The sequence below is a fragment of the Mixophyes fleayi genome, chromosome 9, assembly GCF_038048845.1.
Source record: "Mixophyes fleayi isolate aMixFle1 chromosome 9, aMixFle1.hap1, whole genome shotgun sequence".
In the NCBI taxonomy this organism is placed as follows: domain Eukaryota; kingdom Metazoa; phylum Chordata; class Amphibia; order Anura; family Limnodynastidae; genus Mixophyes; species Mixophyes fleayi.
The window spans coordinates 130,936,237-130,949,063 of record NC_134410.1 but is presented as its reverse complement, the minus strand read 5'-3'; the positions used below and the strand labels follow the sequence as shown (position 1 = coordinate 130,949,063).

General features: G+C 44.2%; 1 protein-coding gene across 1 annotated transcript in view; it reads right to left on the bottom strand.

The window, feature by feature from the left end:
* Positions 1 to 12,827, bottom strand: part of CACNA1B (calcium voltage-gated channel subunit alpha1 B) — a 190,788-nt gene that overhangs the window by 66,621 nt on the left and 111,340 nt on the right. Inside the window, exons 11-18 of the mRNA XM_075185775.1 lie at positions 12,426 to 12,538; positions 11,937 to 12,049; positions 11,232 to 11,363; positions 10,273 to 10,345; positions 9,150 to 9,267; positions 8,226 to 8,293; positions 7,774 to 7,880; positions 819 to 881 (exon numbers count right to left, since the gene is read on the bottom strand). Of these exons, the coding sequence (XP_075041876.1) occupies positions 819 to 881; positions 7,774 to 7,880; positions 8,226 to 8,293; positions 9,150 to 9,267; positions 10,273 to 10,345; positions 11,232 to 11,363; positions 11,937 to 12,049; positions 12,426 to 12,538 (787 nt within the window). The remainder of the gene's footprint in view (positions 1 to 818; positions 882 to 7,773; positions 7,881 to 8,225; positions 8,294 to 9,149; positions 9,268 to 10,272; positions 10,346 to 11,231; positions 11,364 to 11,936; positions 12,050 to 12,425; positions 12,539 to 12,827) is intronic.

The following is a 12,827-nucleotide window of genomic DNA, read 5'->3' as shown; positions in this document are numbered from 1 at the left end:
ATATCAGACTACATACATAAAATATTTTTTGCCATAATATATATTACACTGCGCTTCTACTATGTAAACAATTTCACGTCTCAATAAGACTTTCATTTATAGAGCCCAAACTGGATCAATCCCAAACACAGTACATGGTAAACGTTGCAACCCATTAAAGTAATCTGAAGGTGGATAATCTGATGTTGTGAAACTACAAGTCCCAGAATGCTCAGCCAGCTATCGGCTGGCTATCTACTAGCAAAGCATGCTGGGACTTGTAGTTTCACAACACCTTGATTACAACTCATCGGGAAGGAAAGAAAGACGGACAGAAGTACAGACAGAGACTTTTACAGACGAAGACACACAGACAGGCACAGAGCAATTTGCACGGACTACATATAAAAAGGAAAAGAAAAGAATATGCAACTGAAAAATACAGATAAGACTTGACACATATTCATCAACTAAGCATTTCATTTTAAAGTGAGAGATGGGGGAGAAAGTAATGAGAGGTCCTGGCCTTCAGCTATTATCTGGATATGGGGAGCGGATGAGAAGGGAAAGCTTAGGAAGAATGTGGATGAAAGAGAGGAGAATGGAATACGGTGGAGATGTAGCAGTGATTTGGTAGAGGAGATGAAAGACGAAGAAGCACCTTCACAGTGCTCAGCCCGGCCCACAGCAACTGGCACCCACAAGGAGGATGAATGTTTGATATATGCGGGAAGAAGGATTAGAAGTGTATTTATATATTTTTTTTTTATTTTTTTTTTAAATATATATTGATAAATCAGAAGTCCACACAGTGAATATCGTAACAGAGGGCAACTCACGGTGAATTAACGTTGGAGACAGACGGGCTGCGACATATTGCACCTTGAGTTTGCTTTACAAAACTGCACATGCAAGAAAAAAAAGTGAGAAACAAAATATATCAAAACCATAACGGACATGTGGGCGGCGGGAGGGTACCAAGGTTTTACTCCGCGCCAGAGCGGTCAGATTAGTATGGGTATTTGAGCGAAGAGGGAGTAAAACATTGATTCTCTCCCCCATCATGATAAGAAAAGGAAATAAAAGAAAGTTGGGAGGGGGAGAACGGGAGGTGAGCGGCGGGATAAGATGGGCAACGTAGGGAAGGGTCACTGGGGGGATTAGGTGAGATAACGGGGAAGTATAGAGAAGACATGGCGGATATGGTGTAATGGTCAGATAGTAATAGGACGGGGGTGGAGGATAGGTATAAATAGGGGAGATATAATATTCTCTTTATTCCTAAACTGCTGCTATATGCACTAAACCAACAGCTCTCTGCTCGTTTCATCTCTGTACCAGAATGTGACTAATGAGCTATGTAGTATATTGGGACCTCTACCATGATAATTCATATCAATCTACCACATAAGTCTGTCTCTGTCATATACAGTACCTCTCTATGTCATATATGTCTGTCTCTATCATCTCTCTCTATCGTGTACAGTACCTCTCTATGTCATATATGTCTGTCTCTATCATCTCTCTGTATCATGTACAGTACCTCTCTATGTCATATATGTCTGTCTCTATCATGTACAGTACCTCTCTATGTCATGTATGTCTGTCTCTATCATCTCTCTCTATCATGTACAGTACCACTCTATGTCATATATGTCTGTCTCTATCATGTACAGTACCTCTCTATGTCATATATGTCTGTCTCTATCATCTCTCTCTATCATGTACAGTACCTCTCTATGTCATATATGTCTGTCTCTATCATCTCTCTATCATATACAGTACCTCTCTATGTCATATATGTCTGTCTCTATCATCTCTCTCTATCATGTACAGTACCTCTTTATGTCATATATGTCTGTCTCTATCATATCTCTCTCTATCATGTACAGTACCTCTCTATGTCATATATGTCTGTCTCTATCATCTCTCTCTATCATATACAGTACCTCTCTATCATATACAGTACCTCTCTATGTCATATATGTCTGTCTCTATCATCTCTGTCTCTATCATGTACAGTACCTCTCTATGTCATATATGTCTGTCTCTATCATATCTCTATCATATACAGTACTTCTCTATGTCATATATGTCTGTCTCTATCATCTCTGTCTCTATCATGTACAGTACCTCTCTATGTCATATATGTCTGTCTCTATCATCTCTGTCTCTATCATGTACAGTACCTCTCTATGTCATATATGTCTGTCTCTATCATATCTCTCTCTATCATGTACAGTACCTCTCTATGTCATATATGTCTGTCTCTATCATCTCTCTATCATATACAGTACCTCTCTATGTCATATATGTCTGTCTCTATCATCTCTCTCTATCATGTACAGTACCTCTCTATGTCATATATGTCTGTCTCTATCATCTCTCTCTATCATGTACAGTACCTCTCTATGTCATATATGTCTGTCTCTATCATCTCTCTCTATCATGTACAGTACCTCTCTATGTCATATATGTCTCTCTCTATCATGTACAGTAACTCTCTATATCACATGTACCAAATCTCTCCATCATATCACATATTTCTCTCTCATCCCTCTCGCTCTCTCCTTCCCATCGCTCTCGCTCTCTCCTTCCCATTGCAGTCTCCTTCCTATAGCACTCGCTCTCTCCATCACATCTCTCGCTCTCTCCTTCCCATCACTATTGCTGTCTCCTTCCCATCACTGTCTCCTTCCCATCGCTCTCTCCTTCCCATCGCTCTCTCCTTCCCATCACTGTCTCCTTCCCATCGCTCTCTCCTTCCCATCACTGTCTCCTTCCCATCGCTCTCTCCTTCCCATCGCTCTCTCCTTCCCATCGCTCTCTCCTTCCCATCACTCTCTCCTTCCCATCACTGTCTCCTTCCCATCGCTCTCTCCTTCCCATCACTGTCTCCTTCCCATCACTGTCTCCTTCCCATCACTGTCTCCTTCCCATCACTGTCTCCTTCCCATCACTGTCTACTTCCCATCACTGTCTCCTTCCCATCACTGTCTCCTTCCCATCGCTCTCTCCTTCCCATCACTGTCTCCTTCCCATCGCTCTCTCCTTCCCATCACTGTCTCCTTCCCATCGCTCTCTCCTTCCCATCACTGTCTCCTTCCCATCGCTCTCTCCTTCCCATCACTGTCTCCTTCCCATCGCTCTCTCCTTCCCATCACTGTCTCCTTCCCATCGCTCTCTCCTTCCCATCACTGTCTCCTTCCCATCGCTCTCTCCTTCCCATCGCTCTCTCCTTCCCATCACTCTCTCCTTCCCATCACTCTCTCCTTCCTATCACTGTCTCCTTCCCATCGCTCTCTCCTTCCCATCACTGTCTCCTTCCCATCACTGTCTCCTTCCCATCACTGTCTCCTTCCCATCACTGTCTACTTCCCATCACTGTCTACTTCCCATCACTGTCTCCTTCCCATCACTGTCTCCTTCCCATCGCTCTCTCCTTCCCATCACTGTCTCCTTCCCATCGCTCTCTCCTTCCCATCACTGTCTCCTTCCCATCGCTCTCTCCTTCCCATCACTGTCTCCTTCCCATCGCTCTCTCCTTCCCATCACTGTCTCCTTCCCATCGCTCTCTCCTTCCCATCACTGTCTCCTTCCCATCGCTCTCTCCTTCCCATCGCTCTCTCCTTCCCATCGCTCTCTCCTTCCCATCACTCTCTCCTTCCCATCACTCTCTCCTTCCCATCACTCTCTCCTTCCCATCACTGTCTCCTTCCCATCGCTCTCTCCTTCCCATCACTGTCTCCTTCCCATCACTGTCTCCTTCCCATCGCTCTCTCCTTCCCATCACTGTCTCCTTCCCATCCCTGTCTCCTTCCCATCACTGTCTCCTTCCCATCACTGTCTCCTTCCCATCACTGTCTCCTTCCCATCACTGTCTCCTTCCCATCACTGTCTCCTTCCCATCGCTCTCTCCTTCCCATCGCTGTCTCCTTCCCATCACTGTCTCCTTCCCATCACTGTCTCCTTCCCATCGCTCTCTCCTTCCCATCGCTCTCTCCTTCCCATCGCTCTCTCCTTCCCATCACTGTCTCCTTCCCATCGCTCTCTCCTTCCCATCGCTCTCTCCTTCCCATCGCTCTCTCCTTCCCATCGCTCTCTCCTTCCCATCACTCTCTCCTTCCCATCACTGTCTACTTCCCATCGCTCTCTCCTTCCCATCACTGTCTCCTTCCCATCACTGTCTCCTTCCCATCGCTCTCTCCTTCCCATCGCTCTCTCCTTCCCATCACTGTCTCCTTCCCATCACTGTCTCCTTCCCATCGCTCTCTCCTTCCCATCACTGTCTCCTTCCCATCACTGTCTCCTTCCCATCACTGTCTCCTTCCCATCGCTCTCTGCTTCCCATCGCGCTCTGCTTCCCATCGCGCTCTCTCTCTATCAGATATCTGTATATATATATATATATATAGATATAGTGGTTCCTACTATAATTATAACGCTCACTCGGTATATAACAGTGATCTGAGTTACATCTATGTGTCTTTAAATGCAGACAATCTCCTGTCCCTTTGTGTCTGCTGGAAAGGTTGGGAGGTAAAGTACAGAACAATAGGAAAGAAAACCATACATCAATAACTACGGAAAAGGAAAAGAAAAGGCAGCTCATAGAAAGTGTCAGCTCTTTAGGCAAGTAACTTGTCTGTAGCTGTTCACTGGCATTTTTTTGCAATATCTTGTCAATGGCTCAGGATTGGCTCTGAAGTTTAGTATCAAACTTTTTTTCCTAATGGTTTTAAATTGAGAATGGAGTATATAATTAACGTGGATACATTGATTAATAAACTCGCACAGGGCTGAAAGGTTTAGTGTTCTTCAATAGGCCCCGACTGTTACCTGCTACTTCGTCAATCCTCTGACAATGAATAAAGAGGTCCTATATTACCGTGACTCAGCCATAAATCTTCTGTGTCTGCCGCAGATTTAGGCAGAGGCTCTGGTACTGACTCAACGGATGGGGAAATGAAGAACAAGTAAGTTGTTTTTTCCATTTAACTTCAAACTCTGGTTAATTATTTAATGGTTGATCACATAAAACTAAGAAGAGGTATTACTAAATAGAAGACAAATTATTTTAGGTGAGGTTGGGTGCTGGTTACTGGCAAATCTTCTCAAAAACAGGAAGGGGGAAAAAAACCCTACATTAAAAATGTATCGGCCAATAAATATTCTCAATCCGAATTTGGTGGTGATTCGGCATCATAAGAATCTTCCTAATCTCACTTCTGAGACAATAGTACGTTCACTTTTAGGGACTGTAGGTTGAGTTTGCTGGAAAATTATGGGAGAGTCGCTATTATAATATATAACTTCTTTTTCTCATTGTAGCAAAGTCATTGGTCCCAGGAATTAATCAGATTTGCCCTCTCTCCCGGGAATTTCCAGGTGAATCCCAAATTCCGGGACAGGGGCCATTCTGCCCCACCCTGCCCGCTTCCTGTTGCATGTTGCGAATGGCGTCCTTTTGGCCCCGCCCCTGCAGCGAAATTATGTGACTGCAGCCTTTTGTTGTGCGTACGGGGCTAAAATGAAGCGGTTTGTGAAGTCTTCTTCTGAACGCACGTGTTCAGCTTTATTTTTACTCTGCAATTTAGAGTTGAGCTAGGACTCCATATCTGTCAGCACATTTTACATTTGCCCCCTCTGGAGCACAATATGGTTTTGCCAAGGTGTAAAATTGCACCTAATAGGTGAATTATTTCTAACTCAAAGGCCCCTTTAATAATATTCCAGACAGAAGCCATTGAACCCAGCACTGAAATGCTGATTATAGTCAGACTAATATTGCACTGCGTACTAACATTACTCCTTTCCTATGTATTTTCTATTGTCTGACTAGAGTTGGAACTGGCACAGAAAGTTCTATGGGGGATTTCTGGCTCCAGCTCTATAAACACACAGCTGACCGTTAGTCCGCGGGATTAGACCCCGATACGGCTGTTTACATCGGCAGCGCTGTGTGATACAATATCACAGTTTCACCAGCAGAAACATAGGCTACGATTTGAGCAGCCATCTCAATCTATCCGTCACAAGTAAAGCCCACGTCCATCTGCTTGGCAGGCATTGCCCATCTGACTTACACATCTGCTTTATAATCTCTTTCTGTGCTGGAGGGATCTGTGACAGACTGTCGTGTGCTGAGGGCAGCTTCTGTTTGGGATATCGCTCTACGCAAGCACGGCCTAGTCACACCTGACGGGGGCACAATTAGTTGGCGAATCGTTTGTTGAGAAACAAACAACACTCGGTAAGTAGAAAGGACCTAGGTCAGTGACTCCTTATTCTAGGCGAGGGATGTGGGCTAGATTCTGTCTATAATAGACTAGGACAGTGTTGGCTAACCGGTGACACTCCAGGTGTTGTGAAACTACAAGTGCCAGCATGCTTTGCCAATATATAGCAGCTTATTGCTGGAAGGGTATGCTGGGACTTGTAGTTTCACAACACCTGGAGTGTCACAGGTTAGCCAACACTGGACTAGGATATGTTTATGTAAAAAAAAAAAAAAAAAAAAAAAAGGCTACTGAGTTCGAAGGCTGTTATATTTCGGCTGCAATTCACCATAAAGATAAAACATATTTCGGGTCCTCAAACAAACTCTGACCATATGAAAGACATATGTATACTGTCCACTGACATAAGGATGGCCACGATGTGATCTCTATATAATGTATTTTTATCAGCTTGTCACTGATACTGTCCGTGGAGAACTATTAAGTGCATTAAGGGATGAATTTGGCTCAGCGCAAGATCCTGTAGAGGTCGTTCAGGATGAAATATCCGCTAAGAAATGAGCGAATATTTCTTTACCGTTACGACCGGTAGTAACCACAGCGGCACATCACACAAGGCTCCTACAGACCTTGTGCTGAATACAATCCACCCCTAAAAGTGTCTCTATGTATCACTAACGCCATCTGCAACTGTAAAGTAACGATTATTCCCCCAAAAGCCTTGGGGGTAAATGTATCAAACGGCAGTTTTGTTAAAACGCCGTTTTGAGGTGTTTTTACGGGCGGGTTTTAAACCACCAGATGTATTAAAGGACAAAACCGCTGATGAACGCCCAAAGACCGGCGGCTTCATCCAGCAGAGCATTCAACATCGCCATCCCGATTTTTAACCTCGACTACATAACAACCATTGAATGAATTAAGCAGCAGTTTCACAGACCGCCAGAAAAATATGTTTATGAGGACCATAATAAATGTATTATTAACTTACGGGGGCAATTTTTATTATATTAAAGGGCAATATTATTGTATTATTATATCATGAGGACAATATGAATATATAATTATATTAAGGGGCAATAATATTTGATTGCTAACAGGGGCAATAATTATTTATGATGGGGCAACATTTATTATTTCATGTGCACCATTTATACTGAACCACAAGTACCAGCATGCACATGTGCGCAAGTGCATGCTGGTAGCTGTGGTGCCATATAATAAGTGTACCCAAGTAGGCCCAGGCTCCTGTGATATTAATCATGATCTCCATAAATTACCCTGAATAGTTGTTTATCATTTAAAGGGCAATTGTAGCAGAAATATAAAGAGCTCCAAATGTAAGATTATATATATCTGTATATATATATATATATATATATATATATATATATATATATATATATATATATATATATATATGGGCACATTCCGCTTGCTGTGAATCCTCTGCACAGGTTGCACTATAGGAGTTATGGGATCTACACTGAGGGGGTCACTGGCTGGATGCCCTGATGGGGGATTAGAGGTAACCGTTTAGGGGGCTGTTTCTTACGCTGTGATTGAGAGATTTGCGGCAGACATAGGACTGACTTCAGCCACCTCTTTGGCTTTCTGCAGCGCCAACTTCTGATTGGTTGCTTCCTCCATCTCTTCCTCATCCTGCAGCAGAGATTCATTTAATGATACAAAGAAACCAGTTACATTTATAGGAAGAACGACATTTGTCAACCGCTAAAAAAACTATTTTTGTTTGCCTTATAAGGAGACATTATCGTCAGTATCGGAGCAGTTGTGGAAGCCACAAGCGCTGACTCACTTTTCGTATTCATCAACAAACCCAACGTATTATTAACTTAATTCCCTGAATGACATTTGCATGTATAGGATTGAGTACGTCCCAATAAATATTCCAGAATTTATACTTTATGTTACAATGAGACCTTTATGATGTTACATTTAATACAAGGACATATCCCCCGCTTTACCTGCTGACTGATCACTTACCTTGGTCAGTTCTTGTGCATTAGCCAGATTGTCAACAGCAATGGCTAAGAATACATTCAGCAGAGTATCTTAATCAGTTGGCAGCTAAGGAACGATAGATACATCAACATCATCATCTCCTTACAGAACCCACTCTTTAAACATGAACGGCAAAGTCTTTCACCTCCCCTTTTTTTGGGGACCAGTACAGGGGCCCATGGTTACGAGATTTACCTAATTGTGCCCCACAGGGGCAAAAACAGAATTTGCAGAGGGGGGGTTTCCACACCACGCTGTCAGTGGGTGTGACCAGCATGCATGGGGGCGTGGCTATAATATTAGAGCGTGCTTTTGCTGCTCTCCAGCTCTTCCTATCCCCATAATGGACATAGGCAATGCTGCATGCACTACTGTTAGGGGCACACAGCTCTCTCTTTTCGTGCAGAACCGTGTGAAGCGGGGACAGGGTCCAGCCACCTCAATAATACAGTGCCCCAGGCTTGGAGGGGGGTTTCCAGGCACCAGGAAACCCCAATACCCCTGGTTTGCCTATGCCTCCCCCCATGCAACGCTTTTAAAGTGAAGCGGGCACCTACTGGGAGTCCTGAAGGGCTCTCTAAATTCGGGAGTCCGGAGTAGGCAGGTATGACTTTAACCAACTTTTAGGAGACAAGATGGCTGTAGGATGTTAGTTTCAGAGGCGGGGTAGACCAGCATGCTTGGGGGCTTGGCAGTGGAGGATTATGGTGTTTTCATTGGGGGGGGCAGAAGGGGGCAACTTGCCTGGGCAAACAAAATTTTCTTCCTTTCTAACGTACAGCAGTGAGCACATTACCCCAGTGTGTGTGTCATCATTATACAATATCATGCGATCAGGTGAGCACCAGTCATAACACAATTCGCTATTGGCCGCCACGTTTGTTTTTCATTAGCACCAAAGGATACAGTTCCCGAACAGCGTCAGAATAATGAAATAGATACAGGAGTACATTCCTTTACTGACGCCCCCTTGTGACTCGATGCCGAAGTACATGACGGTGTTCCAGTCCTCCCCCGTCAGGATCTATGGAGAGGAGATGGGGGTTAGAGACAGAGCACAAGGTTATAGGAGCTGAGTAACACCACACAGAGAGCAGAACGTGATATATATAATATATTCTCCCCTCGCACATCACTGAGCCTTGGGCGCTCATGACCCTGTCTCCGGCTCACCGGTTGTCCTTCCTTGGACCACTTCTGGTAGGTACTAACCTCTGTATACCGGGGACACCCCACAAGACCGGCCGTGTTGGAGATGCTCTGACCCAGTCATCTAGACATCACAATTTGGCCCTTGTTAAAGTCGCTCAGATCCTTAAATTTTCCCTTTTTTCCTGCTTCCAACACATCAACTTCAAGAACTGAATAATGCTGCCTAATATATCCCCCCCCTGATAGGTGTCATTGTAACCAGATAATCAGTGTTATTCACTTCATTGTCAGTGGTTTAATGTAGTGACTGATTGGTGTATACCCACTGACAGTCCTTCAAATATTAAGGTGCAAAATTTTGGGTTTAAGAGGGGATATGATATGGGCCAATAAGGAGTGGATCCAACTTAGAGCGGAATTTTTTTTCATTTACATATCGGGTGCATATCAGCTCCATTGAGCCATTGTCAGACAAATGTGGCCGAGAGTCCCCAAAACGTCTTTTTCAGTCCGCCATTAAATGTATACAGCCGTTATTAGTACACAATTCTAGGCTGAATTGTGTGTAGCATTGTGGAAACATTATATAAAAATCTAGATTATTTCTTATATTTTCTAGACCTGAGAAGTTTTTCGCCCCCCGTCATACACCCGTCTAGTTATCAGTCTATAAATGCCCCAATTATCTCCACATGCTCAAACCACTTTTTTTTGGTACTGAAAGTCCTATTTGTGGCTCTCATCAGCGCTGGGCAGCCTGTGGCTCTCCACCTGGTGTGGAACTACAAGTCCCAGCTAAACTGGCCAGCCTGTGACTGCAGGGCAAGCTGGGACTTGCAGTTCCACAGGCTGCCTGGGATGAACGGTAGAGACTCACCTGAAACACGGTTAGGATGGCCGTGGGGAAAGTGTCAAAATTTGTGTTTCGTGTTTCTTCTTCAAAGTAAAACCTGAAAGAGATGAGAGGGAGATTTCTGGGAGATATCTTATTAAAATGACATTTTATTTGGCTACTTTCAGAGTAAAACGAGGCTAGTTCCATGTCTGAGAGGTGTGATGCTGTTACTACCATAAGTTAGACATAAGTGTAAAATTTGGACATAAGTGTAAAATTATGACTTATATGAAATTTGTGGCACTGTGCATGCAAAAACCTTCATCCGTATTTTGAATTGAGAGTGTTTTATAATTTGCGCTCTTGGATAGGAGGGTCAGGGGTGTTAACGTGTCAGTTCAGTCGCGGCGATGCATTAAACCACGCCCCTTAGAGATGCGCGTGACTTAACAGACCACAAGATGCTTCAAACTGCATGTGCAATTTCCAGCTTTGCAGAGGAGCCGATGCCGCACTTTTTAGGACGCTTTTGAGACACTTACTAATTAGAGCTTGATTAGAAACAATTTCAAGCCTCGGACGTCTTTTTAAATTTTAGAAAATGATCTCTAATTATCAGTCTTCCTATACTACGTCTCAGTGTTCGTTACCTACAGTATATATATTATATATTCCTGATTGGTGCCATCATAGATGCATTGGCATAGATGACTATTACGTCATTGTTTATCTATAATATAACATCACACAGCCCCCACGTCACTGAGGTTGTTGTATTAGCTACGCTGTTCCTCGCGTCAATCAAAGTACAACCGTCGCGCCCCTGCATCGCTGGGGGGACGGAGTGCGGTATATACAGAAATTTCAAATTACAGCAAAGGAAACGTAGCCTCTGGCTGGCAGGACATCCTGGAACTTGTAGTTCCACCACACCTGGCGAGCCACAGGTTACTCAAGCCTGCGTGAAACACATTGCCAACCCCCGTGACACGGACACTCACTGTCCCCCAAAAAGCTGCATCCCCAGGAGAGCAAACACGACGATGAAGAGGAAGAGGAGGAACAAGAGGCTGACGATAGACTTCATGGAGTTTAGCAGCGACACCACCAGGTTCCTGAGGGAATTCCAATACCTGGAAACACAAGAGATAGAAGATCACAGACTAGAATCTACTCGCACAGGCGGAAACATCGTACAATATATCTAGGTCAAAGTGTCACTGAATGGGCGACAGCCTGCCAGGAATTTGGTCAAAATGCCTATTTTTTTCCCCAAAAGTAAAACATTGAAAGCAAAGAATCAGAAAGCCCCAATGTAGACAAGCAGTGCGAAGGGGAGATACACGTAGGGAGAAAACATTTACTAACAGACAGGTTCCATTAAGCTGCATTTTTAATGTTCTGTTATTTATTTTCCAGTTGTGTAAACCGACCAACACAAAGGCTGATCCTGCCGCTCGGCAGAGATGGATGCAATCCGCTTGTTTGTTGCTTCAGCCGATAGGATCATAATGCGGCTGTAGCTGTCAACCAATCACATGAAAGCTAACTAGCACGCGCCTTCCAGGAAATGTCCCCAAATAAGTATCAGCTATTGATTTAATGATGGAAACTGTACACCATTTGCTGTGACGCAGAACGACACAACTTAAGGAAATGAAATTAGTAAATCAGATTTTGAGGGGGGACAACACACAGCTTCTTACTTTGTGACCTTGAAGATACGGAGGAGCCGGAGAGCTCGGAGGACGCTGATCCCAAATGATGTTCCCGGTTTCACGAAAGCCCAAATTACCTCAAAAATACTCCCCACTATCACCTGGAATAATAAGAGGAACAGACAGACGTCAGAAGGTACAAGAATGGCAAAAATAGTATATTAATAAACAATAACGTACAAAAGTTACCAGATTGCCTTAAAAGTTACAAGATCATTAAATCCTAAAATTCATTGTTGACATACGAGTGAACTACACAGATAAGGCCCTGGTCAGACTCAAACTCATGAGCCCAGCGCTGAGGATACAGCGATACTAACCACGGTGCTACAGTGATACTTTTTACATCAATCAAAATGCTGATTGCTGGAACGTTTCTGGTGCTCGAGAGGGCGTTTCTGAGCGACATCAGAGGCCGCCCTCTCTGTATAACACCCCCCTTGGCAAAGGGGTCTGAGGGGATTTATTACAACTCACCCCAAAATCAAAGCAGTTGAAGGATGAGTGGAAGTAGTTGCGGGGTCCCAGACCGTACATCTTCATCGACATTTCCGTCAGGAAGAGTCCCAGGAAAACAAACTCTGCAAAATCTGAGACAGAAAAGACAATGATTGGGGATCGGCCCGTACAATGTCCTCGCCCCTCTCTCCTGACAAACGGCAGCGAGACGCCCCCTGCTGGAGAGAGCAGGTAGCTGCGCGGGAGGGGAGATTTTAAGATGACAAATCTATGCATTCGGGTAGCACATTGGAGGCAGCGAGAACCAGCGACACCATTGGCGGAACGTTCACGAACGTTGGTTCAGCTTCCAAAATGGCAGCCGCCTCTGTACATAGGTGACAGTGTCACTTTAAACTTACATTCCCATATGGACTCAAT